Genomic DNA, 22,764 nt, shown 5'->3' with positions numbered 1-22,764 from the left:
GACAATTTTCTGACACCCTAAATGGGTGCCAAGCATTAAGTGCTTGACCTTGCGTGTCGCTGGTGAACACAAAATACATCTGCCCTGCATGGGATCAGTCAAGAAGAATTGTTAACCAGTTGTTTTGTTTGAGAGCTGTAAAATAGCATCCTAATGTAGCCTTAAGTGTCACGGTGTTTGCTTTTTGTTTTTTTCTGCATTGTGTTAATATTCACTGCAATTTGCACAGTTTAGCAAACTATTTCCCAATTTTATTAAAAAAAAAAAAAAAGGTTATCTTTCCCTAGCAAAAAATGTCTTGAAACATTTTGTGTGGTTTTGTGTCTTTCTAAGCCAATGTATTAAAACTTAAACAATGAGAAGGAAGAGAAGAATTCAAACAATATTAAAGAAAATGAATTATTTGACTTGGAAAATAAAGCATCCCAGAAAGCTAATGTCACCAAGGATGCTCCATTCAGCTAGTACACAGCACACAGCTGGAGTAATTGGAAGTTGTCTTAGAATATAGCTTTGTAGTCTAACAAACTAGGAACCTGGCTGAGACGAGCTCATCCGGCAGCCCCCATTGTACCGTTTCAACAGTTAGGAGAGCCTCCCTATACCAAATTTAACCGCCTCATTTTTATTGTGAAATTTCAGCTTGAAAAACTATAGATTGTGTGCACATGTGACAGCTGCTGTCTTGGACAAAATACCAAGGACTGAATTCAGGACATCTAAAACTAAAAGCATGTGCTGGCATTGCTTAGGCTAAAGAGCCGTAGTTCTTTACTTGGGGACCAGAAGAATTCAGTCAAAGCATGAACACAAGAAAAGTGAGCTAAAAATATTGATGGGCTACACAGATGCCTCCTTTTGCTTGTATCATAGCAAATGCTTTCTCTCTCTGTTTTCTGGTGTCAATTTGTACAATTAACTCCAGAATTTGTAATGGATTCTTTTTAAAAACCTAAGAGGTAAATTTATGTTTTGTATTAAATTCTAGTGGCACTTGATATTTTTATGTTTGAATTTCTAAATAAAAATAGGGGATGGGTTTTACAGATTTCTGAATGATCGTAAATGTATTTGCCACGTATCATAATTAGACTTACAGACAATAATAGAAAGCAGGCATTCTCTCGAATGAATGCTTAAAGCAGAGGACTGGAACACAGGCCACTTGCTAACGTGGTCATGTAGAGCTGATAACAGTGCTGTACATTTGAGACATTATTATTGAAAGGGTATGTTTAATCCTCATTCCACCCCAAAAGTGACTTCTCAATAGTTCCCAGAAACATATGCTATTAGGCTCAGCTGGAAATAGAAAATCACTCTTAATCATATGCAAGGAACGATTCTAAATGGGAGTATTTGAAAACAGCGTTGGGAAGGAAAGAGTACTGCCAGAAAGAATGGAAGATCATTTTGATTCTTGATGAAAAGCTATCAAAAAAAGTTCAATGTGATAAGAGATGTGACAATCTTTAGAGAAGCAGCTTTCTCTTAAGAGAAAGGTAATACAGCTGACAAAGTCACATAATGCTTTTTGTACCATTAAACTAAAAAAATATTTTTTTCATTCATTATGAGCCACAAAACCCTTTTTTCCCTCTTTTTAATCTTCATGAGGATTTCTGCTTTGAGATTTCCTGCAGGAAAGTGTTTTAAGTGGAAGTCTTCTTTATACTGCACCTAATGTCTGCCAATATGATTCCTGTTACAGGCGTAGGGACCATTTTCCTTCTGTCCTCAAGCTGTGTTGCCGCTTATTATCATGTTTAACATTCCCAGTGCCTGGCAGGATGGAGATTAGAAACTCTTAATATTAGTTTTATAGTGAAAGGTCTTGCCAGATTTTTGGAGTATAGGCTATAATATATGCACATAATTTATTGGTGGAAAAGTTCTGAACTCTCCAGTGAGTCACCTTAATCTTTCTTCTTATCATTTTAGGATTGTTTTAAAATAATCTGCTATGTCCCCCACACGTAAACATGTTAAAAACATGACATTGGCAATAACAACTTGATGGAAGCAAACAAAAAGAGATGCACAGATTTCCTTTGATAAATCTGTACTATTTTTATAACAAGTGTGTATTTTCTGGAGTATTTTTCTCTAACTCCAAAATTTCATTTTTAACAGACTGGAAGGAAGGAGAAGGGGGACCCACTCAACATTGCTATTGACAAGATGACCAAGAAAACACGAGACCTTCGAAGACAGGTAATCTATGCTTTTTATAATGCTTCTTGATTTTCCAAGGAAGTCATTGCTTTTCAACTTCAGATTGGTTTTGCCACCTGTAGAGGTACAAAGAATTTGTGTCCTTCTTTAGATGTGGCACTACATTACACATGACATTAAGCAAAGGAGTAGTATTTCCTGAGACAAAAAAAGGGAAACTGAAACATATTCCAAGTGTAACCCCCAATGCTCTTAATATGTGGGAGGGTAGGCAGATTGGCCAGACGTTCACTGCCTTTGCAGCCCAGCAACCCCAGTCATAAAAACACTGGCATATGTGCTTATTTGTATTTATTTGAATACTCTCATTGAAATAACAAGAACAATGAGCAGAATGTGAAAAAGTTTGTAAGAGCAGAATATTTTCAAAGAAAACTTCTAAGGTACCGTATTAAATAAAGATCCTATGAAGATACAGAAAAGGCTAATAAATGACAGGTTGCCCAGAGAGGTGGTCGATGCCCCATCCTGGGAACATTCCAGGTCAGGTTGGACAGGGCTCTGAGCAACCTGATCAAGTTGAAGATGTACCTGCGCACTGCAGGGGGGTTGGACTAGATGACATTTAAGGGTCCCCTCCAACCCAAACCTTTCTATGATTCTATGAATAACTGTAAAGCATAGTTTAAACCATAAAGGTTGACTTTCTTATATTACGTTTATCATTGTGTTTGGTAATAAGACTGAAAGATTCATTCAAAAAGCTTGAGATGGAAAAGAAGGGAGATTGGCAAACAAAAGGGAGAAACCCTCTATAGGTTTCTCTTTACACTTTTAAAGTTAAGGCAGGAGGGATTGCCTCTTTTTATCTGTTTTTTCTCCTTTTGAGATTATCCCAATTCTGCATTTTTTGTAAAAATAATTAAAAAAAGAAATTCTACCTGGCCAGTCAAAGGTTGCCTTTGTGAAAATGATCCAAAAATCCACAAATCTGCAAGACCAAGTAAGGACTTAAATATATCTTCAGATACCTATTTGCAACATGATAGTTTCAGAAAGAGTGGCCCCTGTAGGCATTTTGAAATCAGTGCTCTGCACTGCTAAAACTCAGCTCATTTCATCTCTTCCTTAACTCGCAGCAAACATGTTTGAGGATCATATTCTCAGAGCTTATTTCTCCAAATAATAAAAATATCGCAATGGACTTACAAACAATATGAATCATTGACTCTCCTGTATAAAGCCTAGCATCACATCTGTTGCTCAGCTAATGACAGAAGAAAGATCTCCGCTGTTCTGACCTCCAAATTTGTGGGAACCTAGGTTCTGCAGTGGAGCTTGTACCATGTGTTGCCTCCCACCTCTGTTCTTATTGCTTGAAGGAAGTAGCAGACTAACACATGAGTTGGTTTTCTGTGTGAGGCTCTCAGCAGTTGCCTGAATTACTCATCTCTAAAACCAAATTTACTCCGAAACGTGATATAAAAATGGCACCTTTCTTAATAAACTGTCTGCTTCTCGTGTATATTCAGCCCCATGGGTGTTGAATTCAATTTCAGAAAGGTTGGAACTCTGTATGTGGGTAAAGTGAAGCACATATATAATATTTTCCTGCTTGGAGATGAAGTTTTTAATATAGTTTCGGATATTTATGCAAGTTAATCACATAGGTATAATGTTTATTAAATTGCGGCAGTTGCTAGTAAACTAATCAAGATTAGATCATAATTGTGCTAGGTTTTGCACAAGCATAGAGGAAGATGGAGTCTCTGCTTTCAACAATGTGTATTCTGACTATAAATCATTATCCTTTAGAATCATAATCAATGTTCTGCTTCATCACATGCATAAACCACAGTATACATGTGCGTGTCTACCCAGACCTGCCTAGACACCCCCTGCTACATTTCAGAATATGAGGATGTCACTGAGGGCTTAGTTTAATGGCAGGGGAGAGAGGCTTGAAGATTAAGAAGAAATGAGCCACAGTTGAGATTGCAGTGTTATATTATTTCAGTCTTTCTATTTTGGGCTAAATCATGGGAGAGACAACCAACTTTGAATACCATAATGCCTTTTGTTTTTAATAAATCCCTTTTAAAGCTCGCTTGTCAGATTTATGAAGCTTAATGTTACCACCATAAAACTAGACAATCTACAAAATATGTTTTGGTAATGAAGAAGGTATATATATTTCATTTGGTAGTCAGGCTCCCTCGCAAGGCTTCCCTTGCAACCATCTAAGACTGATTTTTCTTTCTCTCCCCAGGTTACTTATCTCTTTATTTCTGAGATTTTAGTTGATTATCTACAGAACGTGTGGACATGTGAAATGATTGTGGATGGGATACCCGGTGCTAAAATTCCATCTCACAATTTACAGTCACATCAATATTTCCTATTCTGATGGAATTACATCTTTTATACTCACCATTTAAACTCTCCTGGGCATTGGAAAACTATTATGGAGATCTAATTATATGTCTTAATATAAACTGCCAGTAAGAACATCAACCTAAGTCAGACTGAACAAGTTCTTGGAAGCAGACAAGTCTCACCAGCCTATAGCTTACTGCTGCCATTTCTTACTTGATTTTGAAGAATTTGGAAAAAGCACAGGGTTCTGCACCCGATAGCAAGTTGTGCCAATTGGCAGGATTTGGGCTTTTTTCTCTTCCCAGTACGCAAGTCTATCATAAGAAAAAAACCCAACAAACAAAAACCCAACAAAAAAAAGAACCAAATCCTAAAAGCTAAACAAAAGCATCTTTCACTATGTGGTACAGCAAGCTAGACCAGCAGCAGGGTGCTTGTTGATACCAGTTATTTGGTTTGTTTGTTTTACCTCCATAAGGAAAAAAAAAAAAAACAACGAACCCTATCGTTTAAATACTCCAGCTAATCATAAAGCGGCACGCACACGCAGCATTTCGAGCCTTGCGACTCTGCCATGACATTGAAACGGATAAGCAGGAAGGACACACCAAAGAGGTTGGCTAAGGCACAAAGTGGATGCCTAGCGAGGACCAGCACGGTCGATAGATCATTTGGAGTTGTGTGAGCAGGGCACCAGCTGTTCCGCTGTCACCACCACTGGTGTCCCCACCTGTTAGTGCTGCCGTCGTCCCTTTGCCTCGTGTCCCGTTCCAGTTGAGCAGTTGAGCTTGTTCTGTCTGCATTAGCCAGTCGCTTTCCCTGCAAGGTATAATAACCAAACCCATTAGTTTTCTCTTAAAGAGCAGATATCTGTACTGCTATTAATTTTAACAGAGCAGCCTGTCTACAGTATTCTGTACAGTAGATTGAAATCAAATAATTCCTCATTTTTTGTCCATCCAAGCCAGACTAATACTTTGTATGCCTCCAAGTGGAAGGAATTGCAGAGAAATAGGAAGATTTTTTACCAGCAATTCTCAGCTTATCCTGGAAATGGTGCTCTCATATAGCTGTTAAGGACAATTCATCCACCTCCTGCAGACTTAGGTTTATGTCATTACTACAGCTAGTTAGAAATACCGTATGAAATAAATACTCAACAGAAAATGTTCACTTTACTTAAAACTGAAAAACATCAGAAATTATCCAGAAATTTAAATTTAAAAATACAAACAAAAAAAAAAACCTGACAGTGTTGAAAAGTCACGTTTGAAGTTTTTCAGAAGTTCCAAATTTTCATTTTGAAAGTTGGCAGTTTATTTTAACTTAACATTGCAAATATAAATATATACATATACATAAATATTGAAAATTAGAAACACATTTTCAGAATTGTTAAGAAAGTTTTCCAGTGTTTTAAGGTGGTTTGATCATTTTGAAATTTTCAGGTTTCATTCCAAAGTAGAATAAAGCAAAAATTAAAAAGTACTATATTTTTCTTAAAGTTAGATTTCTGATTCTCCTTGCAGTTTTAGGCAACAAAACTTTATTACAAAATGTATTAATAGGAACTGTGAAGAAGAAAGTCCAGAAATAACTGCATTACCAGTTGCATTTCAATAAATACTTTGAATGTTTAGACTGATGTCCTGGGCTTCTGCTTTAATGGAATGGACGTCTAATTGAAATTAATGCTATTGTTAGATATCTAAGTCTATGTGTGCAGTATCAAAAGGTATCTTTTGCCATCTGATTATTGTTTAGTGGCCTTAGACTATGTGTTGTTGGGTGCAATCTGGTTCAACCTATTGGGCAGGTACCACAAAAAGCAAAATAACATCAACATCCTCTTAGTAGCTACATACAGTTAGTAGCTAGGATGGTGATTTTGAATACGGAAAGCTGCCATCATTCCTGGACTTGAAATACCTGTGCTTGTTCTCATGGCTAGATGAATTCTTCACACCACTCTCTGAGGCAAAACATTCTGATTTAGCATTTCTTTTTATCAAAAATGTCCTCTTCTCAGATTGTCTTTTCCAGACAACATCCTACAAACCTCTGAGGAGTACATTTTGTGTAGACACAGGACTGAAAAACAAAATTGCCAACAGCTGAACTGATGAAGTCTTGCTTTCCATAGCATTTTACTGTCTGTATGGGGCTTCCTAGAGCAATAACCTCAGGTCCTCCCTTATGGTCTCTGATGTTCATATTTTTTCTCATTTTCCCACATCTATCCTTCTCCTCTCTGCTGCTCCCTCATCTGCTGTAGCTCACTTGTTACGCCAGGCTGGGTGGTGAAATGCAGGAAGATGTGAGACTGGTTTTGGCACCTGCTCTGCCAACTGGCCAGCTGGTACCTGCGTGGTGGTCGGCCAGCCGGTACCGATGTTGGTTTGCTGGCCAGCCAGCTACTGCCTTCACATAACAAATTTCCCTCCATAGGACTCTAATTCGGGTCACCGTTCTCCTACCCAGACAATTTTTCATCAAACTCCAGCTATTTAGCATCCTCAAGACCTTTTCTGTCTGTCAGCTGGTTTTAAAATTGGCCAACAGATTAAAAAGTATTTGAAAAAAGGGACAGAGTTACTGTCATGAGCCTCATTTCCTCAGAAAACCAGTGTAGAAACAAAAGCCTTTATGGTCAAGACTATGGTCCTGTTCTGTTTTACTCTGTTAGCTGCAACTGCTAGTAATATTGGGATCATATAACTATAGCACGTTATTATCCATAAATAAACCCTTTGGTATGATTTCTACAGTGACATGTGGCTTGTTTTCCCATATGATTTTCCAAGAATGGGTTTTGCATGTGGCTGTAATTTGTCCTTGTTATTGGTTATTTAATCTTGGCTACTTTGTAAGCTGAAAGCCGAAAGATAGGCACTTCCGCGACTTCTGTATTGGTTTGGATGAGTTGTGTCCCTCTTTCTGATGAATATTGATGGAGGTTAGGAGATTGATTGCTTCTTCCCAGTGTCTGCTTTTTCCCAATAGCCACTGCTAGCACCCTAGGAATGGTGACACGCTTTTGGGTACTAAGGATCAGGTTTCACCATTTAGGCATAAACTAATAATAATGACTGTGCTGTGGTGTCTTTCTACCAGCCACACACTCAGACTTGTTCAGTCACATACTTTGCAGCAACCAAATTAAAAAAAAAAAAATATATCCAAGTCATATTTGCCCTTTCTATACCCCTGATCAATTCTTTATGTAGCATGTAGTTAGTACATCCTTTCACATGACCCTTATGTATTTTTGATTTGTCATTTACATTATCCTTGTGCTAAGCTCTGCTCTCACAAATACCTTTGTAGGACACGTGGTGGGCTACGGGCATGATGGTATTCATTAATCTGTTATCAGCCATATTCTCTAGCATACCTCCCTTCAGTTGCACAGCTACAATTATTATACTCCTTATCTTTTAATCCTTTATGGTACTGTTTTGGTAGCTATACTAGGCTACAAGTCAAACTTTCAAAAGGTTAAAGGTTGATAAGACTAATACCTCCTGTAATTTATTCATGCAAATTTAGTAAAACAAAGATCTCGGGGAGAACTTCTTGATCATACTCAGTTTTTACCTACTTCATAGGTCTCCGAAAGTACTCGCAATTCAGTGCACTTTCTTTAATATGGGTTACAACAGTTTGAATTAGATAACAGGCTTCATAATGTTCTTAGGCTTATTTGTCATAACTTTTTTCTCTAGCTCTCGAGAGGCGGCATATCTCCATTTGCTCTTTATGTCAGTCACTTCCACTTAGATTAAGTTGTATCACTACTGCTTGTGAATGCTATTTGTGGGGGAAAAAAAAAATTGTTTAGCACTTTGAAACCTGCCAAAAATTGATGTAGACTCTAGAGAGACTCTCAGAATAAAAAACATTAATATTAGCTCATGCAATTAGACTAAAGGGACACCTAAAACTGAAGAAATGTGTTCCATTGGAACAGATTTTATCACACCTAAGCCATACGATGCCAATTATATTATGGATAGATATTTATAAAATGTTTTCAGTCCGTGGCCTTAAATCTCTCTTCAAGTACATGCATAGCTTGCTTCTTTACAGCATGTAAACACTTTGAAGAAAACACAGGACCGCCTCCAAGAGAGGAAAAGTTATCATCATCATTTTGCAGCCAAGCTACTGTCTCATATACAGAGCAGATGACTTGTCAAATGCTGTAGGAAGGGCCAGCAGCACCTAGAAATTAAATCTTGCTGCCCTGAATCGTGATTTACTGACTTATTTTCTTGTTTGTCCTCTCTCCCTTCTACAATGCTCTATGAAGACAAGCAAGAGTTACTGTCCAGTTTTAGAAGAATAATCTGAAACACAGAAAGGTAAAGTTGCTTCTGAAGGTGAAGCTACCTCAACATAGGTATTCTGTGTTGTACCAACTTTAAGAGGTACACAGCATTAAAATATAAGCCCAAGGGAAGTGTGACTGCTCAGAAAGCAAAACAAACCCGAGATCTTCAGAAGAAAACAGTCAACCTAATTCTAATCAAACTTAATAGATATTAAATAACCAACTCCTTTCAGCTTCTCAAAGAAGTTGAACAGCACACCCAAAGAAATAAAAACTCTTATTGAGGGGGCGGGGAGAAAAGAAAAAAGAGAACCCTGAGTATTCACACCAGCTGATGTCAATTATAGAAATTGGGTGATAATATAAGGAAGCTGGTTTTCCTTCAATCTCCTATACAGTCAATAGAGAGTTCCCCTTCAGAGGGGGGTTTGGGGTTTCAAGGATGTATTTTGCAAAAGCTCATCTTTCTTCATATGTAGGCAGTCAGGAACAAACTATGTCTGAATTTAGCCCCCCAAAATACAGGAGCCTAAAAGGTAGGTTTGTATGAATATTCCTTTTACTTTCAAGCTTTAGAGCCAGTCAACACTGCAGCAATAGGTGTGTTGCTAGGAGGGCTGGGGAAGCAAGTTCTGCCTCTCATTACCATAAAAGTAGGTTCTGATTTGCCCTTTGTTACAGACTGGTTAAGATTATAAATGCTGAAGATGGCTTTTCTTAATTCAAGTTCTGTATAATTTAAGGAGGGCTGAAAACACAGAGAGAGGGTCATGGACCTTGCCTAACTCACATAACACTGTGAGAATTTGTAAGAGAGTTGATGCAACATTTTGAAGGTGCAGAACGTCATGCAAGTGTTAAGTAGTAGCAGAATAACCAAGAAGGTTGTAACTTCAACATTTAATCTTGTGTGAATGTTTAGTAAATATTTATTTTGCGAAGGCAAAGTTGAAGCAAGGTCTTATTTAAATAGATGATCCACAAGAGTCTTGCTAAGGTTGTGCTATATTACCAAAGATGAGCTATCAGCTGTTGCCAAGGGAAAGCGCAGTGTGATTGGCGATATTGCCCCATTCTGTTGCATGGAAATGCTTCTTGGCAAAATATTGGCATTTTTTAAAGGGAGCCAGCCATAAGTCAATCTCAATGTCTTTGAACCGAAGGCCATCTGTGGCACCAGCCCTTGCTCATTAGAAACTCATCACCTTTTCCTTGTTGCTTAATAGGTTATGTTTTCACCTGCAGTGACTCTGGTGCTTTTGATATGGAAACCTGGAAGCTGGCTTTCTGCAAGCAGTCTATCAAATGCTAATATAGATTTATTTCTGTGCCAGCACTACATGCTTATTTCTTGTATTCGTTTGATGTGGGTGCGCCACATTGTGTGTACATCAGTACTTCTTTACTGGGTTTCTCTAGCAGTTTGTACAAAGTTATTAGACAGGTGTCTTGTGTAATACCGGCTTATAAAGCAGAGGTAGTAATACTCTACTTGATAAAGTCTCTACTCTTTCAGCTTCCACTGAATTTATAGCCACTCCTTAAAGCAACAGAAGTAGGCATACTCTGAATTTCACCAGCTTGCACTAAAAGAACTGTAAGCCCCTGGCATGCTGTTCAATACTGCATCTACTTTTTGTCTGCTCCCATTTGGTAGACTAACTGCTGTATTTCCTTTAGGAAAGGATTTTTAGAAAAAAAAGTCTAAAAATCTAATCTTAAAAATTAGAGACAATGAACTGTTATTTAATTTGCACTTATTCGTGATTTTGACTTGAACTTATTTGAATGTACGTGTCTTTGTCTCCCTCAAAATGCATTTCTTCTAGATGTTTATCACTGTGACATTGAGGTTTTTATGGTGCTCTGAAGTGCTTCAGAGGAAATGGAGAGTGTTTTAATACTGCTGATTTACTCTTTCAGGTCTGCAGTAATTTCCTTACTGCCTAATTATAAGGCTTGGTTTAATTTACTCTACACATAATGTTTACTGATGCACATATGGTGCCATATTTCAGGAAACTATACCCATATCAGGTAGTTTTGTGTAAGGTTACAGTGTGTAACATTTTCATCAAATGAAGGAAACTTTGATCTGCAACATAATACTCGTGATGGATTATTTTTGTCTGGCAAAATCTAAAGAGTATAGCAGCTATAGCTGTTTTTGCTTTTTGAAATAGGGACTTTTTTTTTTTAAACTGAATGAAGTTGTGAGCACAGAGGGTTGGCCTTTCAAAGTGGCTTGTGAGGAATTATGAGGCAAAACTTAGTGACAGCTATATTGCATTAGAGTAGATTACTGCACATTCTTTGTCTATTATTCCTGAAATAATGAGTTGTCTTAAAAGCTCACATTTTTCAACAAATCTTTGTCCTCACTCCAGGAACTTTAGAAGATGCCTAGCTCTGTAATCACTGCAGAGAAACAAGTATAGAGTTTTAAAAACTCCTCTAATGAGAGATACTGTAAATGTGGGAGAAGCTTAACAGAAGTGTATAACATTGCTACTTACCCCCCCCCCCAAACACAAACATAAAACAACCAAAAAAAAAAAAACCCAACCCAAAATCTATTCCAAGAAATTTCTATTGATGATAGTTTTACTTAAAGAAGCTTTCATTGTTCTGTAGTGTCAGCTAGAGAAAGACCTGGAGTCACACCAGCTAAAGTAACTTATAAAAGATTGGATTCACAAAGAGAGCTTCAAATTTTGATGTTCTTTATCAATAATGCAGTACCATGAGGTATGGAGCACTATAAATGTAGAGGAAAACATAGTCCTTTTCCAAAGACTTTTGTAATTCTGTCCTCCTAATGGATTTATGAGCAATGGCAAAGTACGTAGAATTTAATTTCCAAATGGGGTTTCAACATTGTATTTGTTTCTTAATTGACATTAATTTTGTTCAGTAACAGTATTTCTAAAGTCTTATAAAATGTCTTTAATGTTAATTGTTACTTGTTATTAAGCAACCAGAAATATAAAAAGGTTTGTTTTCAGTTTTTGCTTTGTAGAAATTACTGCAAAGGAGAAGAAAACAAAACAAACCCAAACCAAGAATTAAACCAACAAAAAAACCCAACAACATAACAAACCCAAGAAAAAAAAAACAAAACAGGCTGTGATCTCACTGCAGTAAGGGCTTTTTTGAAAGGTATGGATGATAATTGATAATATCAGATATCAATCATCTCTGTCCATGCGGCAGGATCAGCTTGTAACTTTGAGTGACTCTTGGAAAGGATGATGAGAAATCCATTTTTGCAGAACACAATCAATTTTTAATCTTGTTTCAGCCATTGTCCAGAACTCCAATAGATAGGTCTACCAAAGACAGCTGTCATCAGCTTTCATTGGAGCTAAATCTCTGGGTCTTAGAGAAGCTGATGATAATATTTAGTACGCCAGACTGTTCATGCAGCTGGGAGAGGTGGGAATGCAAGGGTGACGTGTAGCACTTACTCTATTAACCCTTTAAAGCTCATTGGATCTACCTGCTTTTAAGTGAAGTTACTATGCGTGCTTATCATAGTGAGGGTAACTTCATGAAAGGTTTTCATAGACAACTTCCTTCCCATTTGTGTCCAAATATCTCTTTAACCTCCCCAAAACAGTTTTGTCCCCAATTATGTTTTTATTTACTCTACTTAGAAAAAACCATAAAGCTCCGAAGCCACTGTGATTGATTTAAATACCGTTTCAACAGAACCTGAGACGAAACATGAAGATACACAAGGTGGTGTGGTTCTCGGTTTAATCCATGATTTTTATGCTTCCTCATTACCCTCCTCTTTGGCACACCTCTTTTGCATCAGACCCTCTAGGCTTGTAGTCTCGGTGAAGTTTTTGACACTTTACAGTCCTCCTTGGTTTTCACAAGGATATTTTCAAAGTCCTATCCCTTTCCTTCTCTGCTGGGATAACCCCCTACAATCTTTCCCTTCTTTGTTCCTATATGTACTGTCCCGTTCTGCAACTTCATCCTTCCATGTTCTCCTTGTTATAACTCTATCCTCCCAGGTCATACAGAATGCAAAAGTTAATCACTGTCTTTCACTTCTGGATTATTTTGACTTCACTAATGCTTTTGACTAACTGTTCAGTCCCTACCTGTATTTCTGTCCTTTGTTTTTTTCCAACATTTTTTGATGGTAATCTCTACTGTCCCCTACCTTTTAATGCCCTGTATTGTTCTGTATTGTTAGAAATAATAAATATTTGTACTATCCCAGCACTGCAATCAGCATTGGGATTTTATTGGTCTATCCAGACATGAAACAAGACAGAATTCTCGCCCTGATTATACTCATATGTTTGCGGGGTATGTGGATGTCTGTCCCCCAAGCTTATAAAATTTTCTCTACTTTTATGTAACTGCACTAATGTTGTTAGCAAGCCCAAGGCTTCCTCTTGCCGAAAAATATTTTTTGGAAAAGGCACTATAGAATTTCTAAGTCAGAAAAATTGATAACACACACACACATACACCCTGCCCCCCACCCCAAGAAAAAGTTAAATCAATGAGGATTAAGACCTAAGTACTTGGTAATTAGGTTCTTCTGTGCTTCTGGCCATATACCATTTTGAGGAATCCTTTGTAGTGACCTATGATTAGGAGGAAGGTTTGTGTGTGTGTGTCTTATGCTCTTTCAAATTTCGGGTCAAAAATTGTCACTTTAAGTAGCTTTCCATTAGTAAATTCATGTCAGTCTTTTCCTGACTAGAGAAGTTTCTCATTAGAGAGAAGAAAGCTCACATAGAGAGAAGTATGTGAAGAAGTATGATCAGTCTTTGTAACAGCATTTTTTCCAGACTTTTTATCTTAGGCTCAAATCTTAAATATTTTTATGTAGTATATTCCAGAAATCTGTAGTTCAGGCATCCAAGTGTGATAGATTCTTTAAATGTTAATCTTTTTGTTGTTTAATCGATCAAGACATAATTGATGGCATTAGCGTCCACATCCCCCAATCTACCATTTTTTGGTCACATCTTCATGGGTTGTTAGTGTGCAGAATCGACTGAGACTTTCTCTTTAGCACTATACTGCAGTAGCTTCTAACAGTTACTGTCTTATTCTCCAGAACTTAATTTCACAACATATTGGAGGAGACACACTTTAACTGCGGTGGAGACGGCTTTATTTTCATCTCTATCAATTAAATTAATACCTCTTTGGGAGTGCTCTGCAGCTGCAAACTGGAGTCGGGTTCAGCTCATAATGCACTTTAAATAGAAAATGGTGAATAAGGTGCTCCTTGGTAAACTTTTGTTACAGATAGCTTTATACTGCCAGTCTTTATAAAGTTTAACAATCTGTTAGAGTCATTAATCTCCTGCTGTGACTTTACCTTCCAGTGTCAGGATTAGACATTTAATTCTCTACTAGACTGTAAGCAGCACTGAGACATTTTGCTTCTAAAATTGTTATATAGCCATGGAAAACATCATTTCAGTGGGCAGTTTAACCTCTTTGAGCTCAACTCTAGCTGTGAACTGACAATGATAAAACAGCCCTAAATACTGCTTAGAACAGTAGAACATGATGCTATCAAAACCAGCAACTGACTCTGTGCACCATAAACTGACTAAATTGACTGAACTGGAAAAACGTAAAATCTGCTTTGTGGTACATCATTCATAGTTTTAACAATATTTGCAGGTCTTGGTGTTTTCCTTTTATACTTTTGCACTGGTCCGGCAAATTTATTATATGTTAATTAATGAATGACAAAATGAATTAAGCAAGATGTTTATTTAATCTGCTTTCTCCTCTAAAAAATGTTGTTTCATGTAGTGGAAAATACCCACACTTTGAACTCACCTCTAACTTAAAAATTCAGTGGGGGAAAAAAAACCCTAAAACATTGTCTTATGAGTAATAATTTGTGTCATAATATTTACATCAGAATGCAGGTTAAATGCATTGCAAAGACATTTGTTAGCGTATGTACGAGTGCAAGATCTCATGCTGTTTTTAGCGTAAAACTTGACGTGGTTTTGCCGCATATTTTATGACCATTTAAATTCGAGTCGCAGACTTCTCCAATTAACTGATGTTAGTTATATGAAACAGTAAAATCTCTGGATGCGTAAGCCATCACTTTGGCTGGACTTTGCAGTATGCAGAGGAACATACAAGATTAGTTTTCCAGTAGTTATTTACCTTGATGAATAGCCCTAATTGGATCAAATAGACTGGTAATGCTGAGCTAATACTTTTAAATGTCTTGTCTTATGCAATTAATATTACCTTGTCATGTATCCATTTCAGCTATTGGATGAATGTCTTATGTTCGTACTCCTGTCACATTTAACAAATGATTTTGTCAAGTCATTCTTTATAGCCTGTGGTGATGGATAGCAAAATTTGTGGTCTCCTGCGTATATAAAAACCATTAACTATACCTTTCAACTTCAATGCAAGGGCGTCCTAAAACTCAGATAACCAATTTCTGAAGGAATTATAATGCATGTTTACAAGAGGGGTCAGAAATAAGCTACTGACATCTATGATTAACACAGCATAGGAAAACAGAATTTGTTAATTTTATATTTATCAAACCTGTGACAGTCAGAATTCGGATTCTTTTCCAGCTGCTGCAACTATGAACATCAGACGGCAACATACAGTTATCATTAGAAACAAGATATCTATTTTATTCATTCATTTTGATTCAGATACAACTGTACTATATATTTACAAATGGTAAATACGGTAATTACATGGTAAACCCCAAGGTGCTGGTTAGCTCATGCTCTTACTGTCCATTTTATTGATTTCTGGTATGTGGTTGTAGACTGATGATATTTAATGTTGATGAAACTGAGCTGGGTACTTAAACATCCTGAGACTTTTCTTACAATTCCATGGGGCATATTGTTATAATCAGATCTATAATATCACATTAACCTTGATTAAAAATTGAACTGCTTTTTCATTGAACACAACCCTTTGAAACAGATACCTCCTTATGGAACAATATAAACAGAAAAATGTCAGTGTTCATTTAACCCTTAAAGTAAGTTTTTTCAGTGCAGTGGGCAGCAGGTTTTATTGCCATGTTTTGAACTTGAGCAAGTGGATATTTTTTTTTTAAGGCTTTTTCCCTGAGAATGAGGTAGAAACCACATGGGATTTTCTTGAACCTTTGTGTATTCCTTTGGAAACGCTACCATTTGGCCTATTTCGGTACAATCGGCTTCAAAAATTTGAACTGTAGGTACCGAAATGAGGCATCTGACTTGGGAGCAGAGTTTCTCATCAAGTGGTGGGAGACGGACATCTGCAGAGGGTGATTAAGCAAACATGAGATGAACCCTCTCTGGCAGTATCTCTCCTTTAATTCTGGCTATAGATGAAACACTTCATTTAGTAGGGAAGGATTGATATGCATAATGATTGGAAATCTATCAGCTGTGTAATGCAGAATGATAGCCTCTACTATAGTGGTGCACTATTCGCTGAAACTTAACATCTTAGTGTATTTTTTCTTTTTTTTGCAATGCTTTGATATATTTAGAGTAATCTTAGTATTATCTTTGTATTGTTATGATATGAAAACTATTAATGGATCAGGATCTCATTGTATTAGATGCTGTGGAAGCTGACCCAAAGGATGGTCTGAAAGAGCTTTCAATATGAGAATAAAATAAGAGTCAGCAAGTGGATATCAGTAGATTGACGAGAGAAAAAAAACAAAAAGCACAAGGTGAAAATGTGATGGGTAGTAGCAACACACACCAACTTCCTAACTGTTGGCAGGTCTCTTTGACATATTCTTCTCTTACTTTGTCTTTTCCCCCTCCTGTTTGTATGTATCACTGTGTTAGCTATCCTGAGTACCTTTAATAATTTTGGAAGTGGAAAAATACTTGACAGGTAGAATCTGAGTAGAATTAATTTTTAAGGGGAATTAAGAATTGCTGTTCTTAAAACACAGGCTGTTTTAGTTGTAACAGAAATAAAAGGAATACCTCATGCAAGCACATATATGCTATTTTTCTTTGCTTGTTTTTACTGCACCACTCACGCATTGAACGGAAATATTCAAAGTTAGCTTCCTCATTCAAATAGAGCTGACAATTGCTGCTGTTAAACAGCAAATGCATCTTGGATCATGTATTTACAGTGCCTAACAATATACCAGTTTTCAGTATGATTGGGTGTTTTGATGACACCTTGTCTAGCTAGAGCTTTCTTGTCTGGACTGCAAAATAGAGAAAATTACTTTTCCTGATGTTTCATCTAACTAAAAATGCATGATTTAAGGAGACTAATGGCTAGCCAGACCTCCAGGCTGAATAGCTCTCAGCGTGTTGTGTTTGAATCCACAGTTTTTCATTTTTAACAACCAAAAAGCTGGAGAAAACATGCTAAAAATGTTTCTGATCCATACTCCTATACAGTAATGAAGTTTCCAGGAAGAATTACTTAAGATTTCAGTCATCTTTCTGGCTGTCTTTCAAATTTTAGTGAAGTTTGATTGTTAATTAGTGGTTATTAGCAAGATAGAGAAGTTAGTGACATCATTCTTACAGTAATATTGTTTCAAACAGAAGTTTTTATGAAATAACAGTTGTTTAAATTTCACTAACTTGTAGGGTGGTTTTTTTTCCATTTGGAATAAAGCGTAGTATGTTCTCTAATCCACCTGGAAAATGCTTAGAAAGGTTTTCTGTTTATACCTGTTAGAGGTATTTGAAACAGAATACAAAGCCCAAGGCATGTGCTAAATGAAATACTCATTATTGCGTGGAATACTATTCAGGGCAGGAATTAGAGAAAGCTTAGAAATATTCAGGCTAATATTTTTAATGATTGCTTGAAGTTAAGCTCCTTAATCCATATTTGGCTTTTAAGTGAGCTGAACTGTTTTTTCAAGTAGTGTGCAGCTTTCAATTCTCATCAATTTGCAACATATTATGTGGGTAATCACCATTGTCCTATATAGATCTGTTCAGTCCAGTAGGATTAGATGCATGTCAGCACGAATCTCAGGAGGGTTTTGCAGAGCCTAGGCCCTTAAGTGATATTTGTATGCTTGCCTGAAGGAAAGAAAGCAAGAAAAAAGCCCAAACTCCATGCAGTGCTGTGAGATGCGACACATCAATGCTTAAATATAAGTAGCCAATGAATACAGTGGGAATGTATCCTGATAATTCTCCTTTTATTTACTGGTCTGCTTTCTTTTGTCACAGCTACGGAAGGCAGTAATGGATCATATATCGGATTCATTCCTGGAGACCAATGTCCCATTACTGGTTCTCATTGAGGCCGCAAAAAGCGGTAATGAGAAAGAAGTGAAGGAGTATGCTCAGGTCTTCCGTGAACACGCCAACAAGTTAGTGGAGGTAAGTGACCTTATTGACACAGCTAGATTTCCATCTTGCTTCTCAAGGAGAGGCAAGAAAAATTATACGCTGGCTGAAATGTTAGAGGTAGCATTTCTGTAATACAGGTTTCAGAAGTTTTGGTCAACTTTATTGCCGTGACTGCACAGCAAATGTCTGGATGGACTAGCAGAGGGGAGCATGTGCTGTATTTTAATAGCTCATTAAAGCAATTGAGCATGTTAAAAATGGCATTTCCAGTGTTTTGTCAAAAGACATGAGCAACAAGAAGTAGATTTCAGTTCAGCTTTACCAACAGCATGATAGATCTTAATCTCTATTCAGTAAAAAGCCAAATAGGTGCTTCACAATACTGTATCTGGTACTGGCCAAAGGCTGCTCTAGACATTGGAGCTGGTCAGTCTGAACTAAAATAAGGAAAAGGACATATAGAGAAGGCAAAGACTTAAGACTATATTTATTCTTGAAAGGTCTGTATTACATATGTTACATTAGGACAAGAGGAAATGGCCTCAAGTTGAGGCAAGGGAGATTTAGGTTAGATATTAGGAAATATTTTTTTTTACTGAGAGGGTTGTCAAACATTGGAATGGACTGCCCAGGGAAGTGGTTGAGTCACCATCCCTGGAGATATTAAAGCGAGTGGACGGGGTACTTCAGGACATGGTTTAGTGGGCATGGTTAATGGTTGGACTCGATCTTGAAGGTCTTTTCCAACCTAAATGATTCTATGATTCTATATATAGAGAGATACAGTATCTTCTCTTTCTGAAGAGACGTACTGTTTAAGTCATCAAATGATAATTTCAAGTTTTCAGGGATGATGTTGAAATAACTCTATTCTACCATGAGGAGTATAAAACATAATGATTGAAACCTGGATGCTCATTGAGTGGACTTTTAATAAAATAATGATAATGTTCATCTCAGTCTACCCTTTAACAGACCAAGAACTATGAAAAATGCTTGTATTTCTTGAAGACAAATATAACTTGGTGACTTGCTTGATATTATTATGTGGCATTATTGACTTCTCTGTACTAGCATTATTTTGAAGAATATGTAGCCCCTTTGCAACATCCTTTCTGTCTAGCCATGCCATGGGTTCTTTAGCAGTGGAAAATGCTATTGGGAAACTACTGATTTGACAAGTATTGAACTATACCTTTGAATGGCTTCTGTTCTTAAAACAGGCATCGTCCTAATCCTCTGGTACCTGAGCTGAAGCAAGCAGTAAGGGTTTCTTGGTTGCTCTTGACTAAAGCTAGACAGTTCCCTGACAAAGTATGTGTGTGGGGAGTGTTTTTAGTGGGAGTAAGGTGCTGGAGTTGTGGAGCATCTCACTCTTCCCATGTACAAAACGGGGAGTTGCGGTACCTCATTCAGGGTCTGGGAGTCAGCTGTTTGCTGTAGTACTTAACTTGTAGACACCTAAAGGTAGGTCCCAGGGTTTAAAAGCTGTGGGTGGATTCTGTACAATGCTCAATACAGTAAGGTTTATTACTGTTATCTGCAGGAGGAGCGCAGGACTGTCAGCAGCTTTCAGTCCTGACACCTCTGTATTGTGCAAAGATTTGTTACTGCTGCCTCGCGACTGGAGCTGTGGCAATGCAAAAGGAAATAGCCAGTAGGTATATAAAGGGAGGAAAAAACAAACAAACAGAAAACCCCTCGCAATAGTCATAGCTACACTGTAGTGGCAGTCGGAGTTGTAGCCTTATACATAATGTGCAATGAACATATGTAGTTAGTATTATAGCAGTCCCCTCCTCCACAGATTTGCAACAAAGTGTTGCAATTACAGGTCTAATAGCATTATTTAGAAGTTTAAAATAACTAAGTAGAACTTTTTAAAAAGGTAACAAGAGGTAGTGACGTAAAAGGAGGAAAAATACTTTTTAAAGGCTATAGTTAAAAAACCCCAAACAATCCACCCCCACACACACAAAAAAAAAAACCAAACCCAAACCACCTTCAACTGGAAGAAACCCAACAGAGAGTGGTTATAGTTATTAGCTTTGGTTTTACAAGACTAACATTACATTAGATTTGCACTTTAGACCAAACTAGAGTTTGGTTACTGATTTTGAACACTATGTGGTCATCTTTAGGTACCCCATCAATAAAACAATGCTGGTAGCTACAAGAGATGCTTTGGCCCTAATACCCAATACTTTTATTGCATTTAGGTTGCTCCAGACTGCTAGAAGCTGATCCTTAATTGATTCTTTTATGTCTCTGACATCTGGTATTAGCCTGTGGGTCCGTCCTTCCAAGGCTGCATTCTTTTAGATGGATCTTAGCCTTTTATTTGTAAGGAATCTTTTGGGTAATAAAGTAACTTGACGAAATGAATTTCTAGTGCAAGTGGACTTCTGAAACCCAAGTTTCAGGTTCATCAGACTGCACAAGAAAATAAATATTTGGAATAGTTTTATGTCCCTTGTACACTAGATTTTGCACTTAAAATAGTTTCATCATTTTTACTTAATGATGCACAATGGTATCTTAGCAGATGGCCTTCTATGGTTTTGTGGGTCAAGTATTTTGCAAATAGTAAAATGTGGTTTAAAGATGAGACATAATCAAGTGACTATGAAATGTAAGATCCTTTCCCAGGCACAGGGCCAGAATTGCTTGCTAATATATGCAAACACAGTTCCACTGAAGTATGTGGAGTTGCACTTGCTTATGCTAGAGGAATTTGGCACTACAAATCCAATACTGTGAAAACTCTAAAGTATTAATCATTAATTTTAAAATCAGAATCTGAATTTCTTGGATGTCTTACCAAGCTCAATAGAAAGTCTATTAGAAGGTCAGGAAAAATAACCCATGTTTTAATGCTTCTTTATGTAAAAGCTACATTTTACCGTTCTGAGGAGAAAAAAAATGCATTTCTTGGTATTTGATGAATACAAATGGCAAAATTTTCTTTGCATAGCGAATACATTTTCAGAAATATATCCTGTAAGAATAAGGCTTATGGAAGTTAACTTTCTTTTTAAGTATTCCGCAATATAGACTATAAACTTCTCTTAAGAGCTGTTTTCATTATTTATATATTTTCCCTTCCCCACCTCTTATCATAACATTTTGTCTTTTGCTTTTCACTTGACTTGCTATGATATGCCTCGTTTGAGAATAAAACCCACAAAAATGAATTCTTATTTTTCTAGACATTCACTGACAACCAGTTTTGTCTATGGATTATGTTGGAAACACAGAGTAAGGTGTCATCCCGTGAAACTTGAGGCCCTTTATCTGTGATACCTATGTTTAGAAGCCACTTTGTCTCCGACTCCTTCCAGAGTCCAAGAAGGCAGAGCATCTCAGGAATGAAACCTAGCTTAACTATGATGTAAATCATCCAAAATGACTCAAATTGTCATACAGATATTTAGGGTAAAAAAAAAAAAAAAAAAAAAAAAAATCAGAATTTAGATGGTACCATTCCAGGCTTGGATGGTTAAGTCCTTTTCTTCAAATCATATTTCAGCAGTCATCTCTCAACTTTTCTGCTTTCTGAAAGTGAAGTTAGAGATGTGATAGTGCCTTTCCAGGTCATGATCTTTACCTCATGAATCCCTTTAATGTTTTTGAAAAATTTATCTCTAATGATTGAAAGTCAGTAAATGCCTGAGTTATATTGCCAGCTTCAAATGTGACCTTGGGAAGTCATTTAGCTTCTGTATCCAGGCACCTTCATTTGTAGCATAAGGTTAATGACAGATAATTCTAATACCTACCACACAAAGGCACTTGACTGATAAATCAGCTCAGACTTATTCAATGCAACTATCAAAGCACTATATGGCAGCTAATTAATTAATTTTTATTATTCTGTTTAGTAAAGCTTCCTTCGTTTTAACTGTTAGTCCTCTGGAGTGTTTCTTGCAAAAATAAATTATTAAATCCAACTAGTTTTCCTGGGAGATGAAATTTAGCATCCGGTAAACTCTTCAGAGCCGTGATAGCAAGCTACTTAGTTGCTTTCAATAGGAAACATCAACATGTTTGAAGTTTAATTAAGAACTGTGAAAATTCAGATTATAGGGCCTTCTAGTTAAATTAGTGGATTGGATCAGGCTTTCCCTCCTCACAAGGATGGGGAAAGTCCAAGAGGATTCTACTAATGATTTAAGTTTTGGGGGTTTTGATATTTTTATGGAAGGATTTCATTTCGTGATCAGTGAACATTTACAAGAGTTAAATCCAGTTGCATTATTCTTCCTTGAAACTTATTTCCCACAAAATTGGAACAAAGGGGATTTTTGTTCTTTAGCATGAACTGATGCAGCACCACATTTGAAACAGCTAAAAATAATCTTTTGAAAAGACAGGGCCTTACCAATTTTGCATGAATTAATTTTTATGAAGAATTTTGTGGAGCCTACATGTATCTATCACTTTCATCTCATACAAATGTAAAGATTATTATAGCAGCCTTCCAGTATCTAAAGGGGGCCTACAAGAAAGCTGGAGAGGGACATTCTACAAAAGCATGTGTCACGTCCCAGT

General features: G+C 37.0%; 1 protein-coding gene across 4 annotated transcripts in view; it reads left to right on the top strand.

The window, feature by feature from the left end:
• The window catches only part of CTNNA2 (catenin alpha 2), a 514,224-nt gene that overhangs the window by 384,338 nt on the left and 107,122 nt on the right, over positions 1 to 22,764 (top strand). For all 4 annotated transcript variants that reach the window (XM_069796531.1, XM_069796522.1, XM_069796547.1 and 1 more), the window contains 2 exons: positions 2,134 to 2,214; positions 18,091 to 18,243. In XM_069796531.1, coding sequence (XP_069652632.1) covers positions 2,134 to 2,214; positions 18,091 to 18,243 — 234 coding nt within the window. The remainder of the gene's footprint in view (positions 1 to 2,133; positions 2,215 to 18,090; positions 18,244 to 22,764) is intronic.

This window comes from Haliaeetus albicilla, chromosome 1 (assembly GCF_947461875.1).
Source record: "Haliaeetus albicilla chromosome 1, bHalAlb1.1, whole genome shotgun sequence".
NCBI lineage: Eukaryota > Metazoa > Chordata > Aves > Accipitriformes > Accipitridae > Haliaeetus > Haliaeetus albicilla.
The sequence above is the reverse complement of the archived record's forward strand: the minus strand, read 5'-3'. Positions and strand labels throughout refer to the sequence as shown.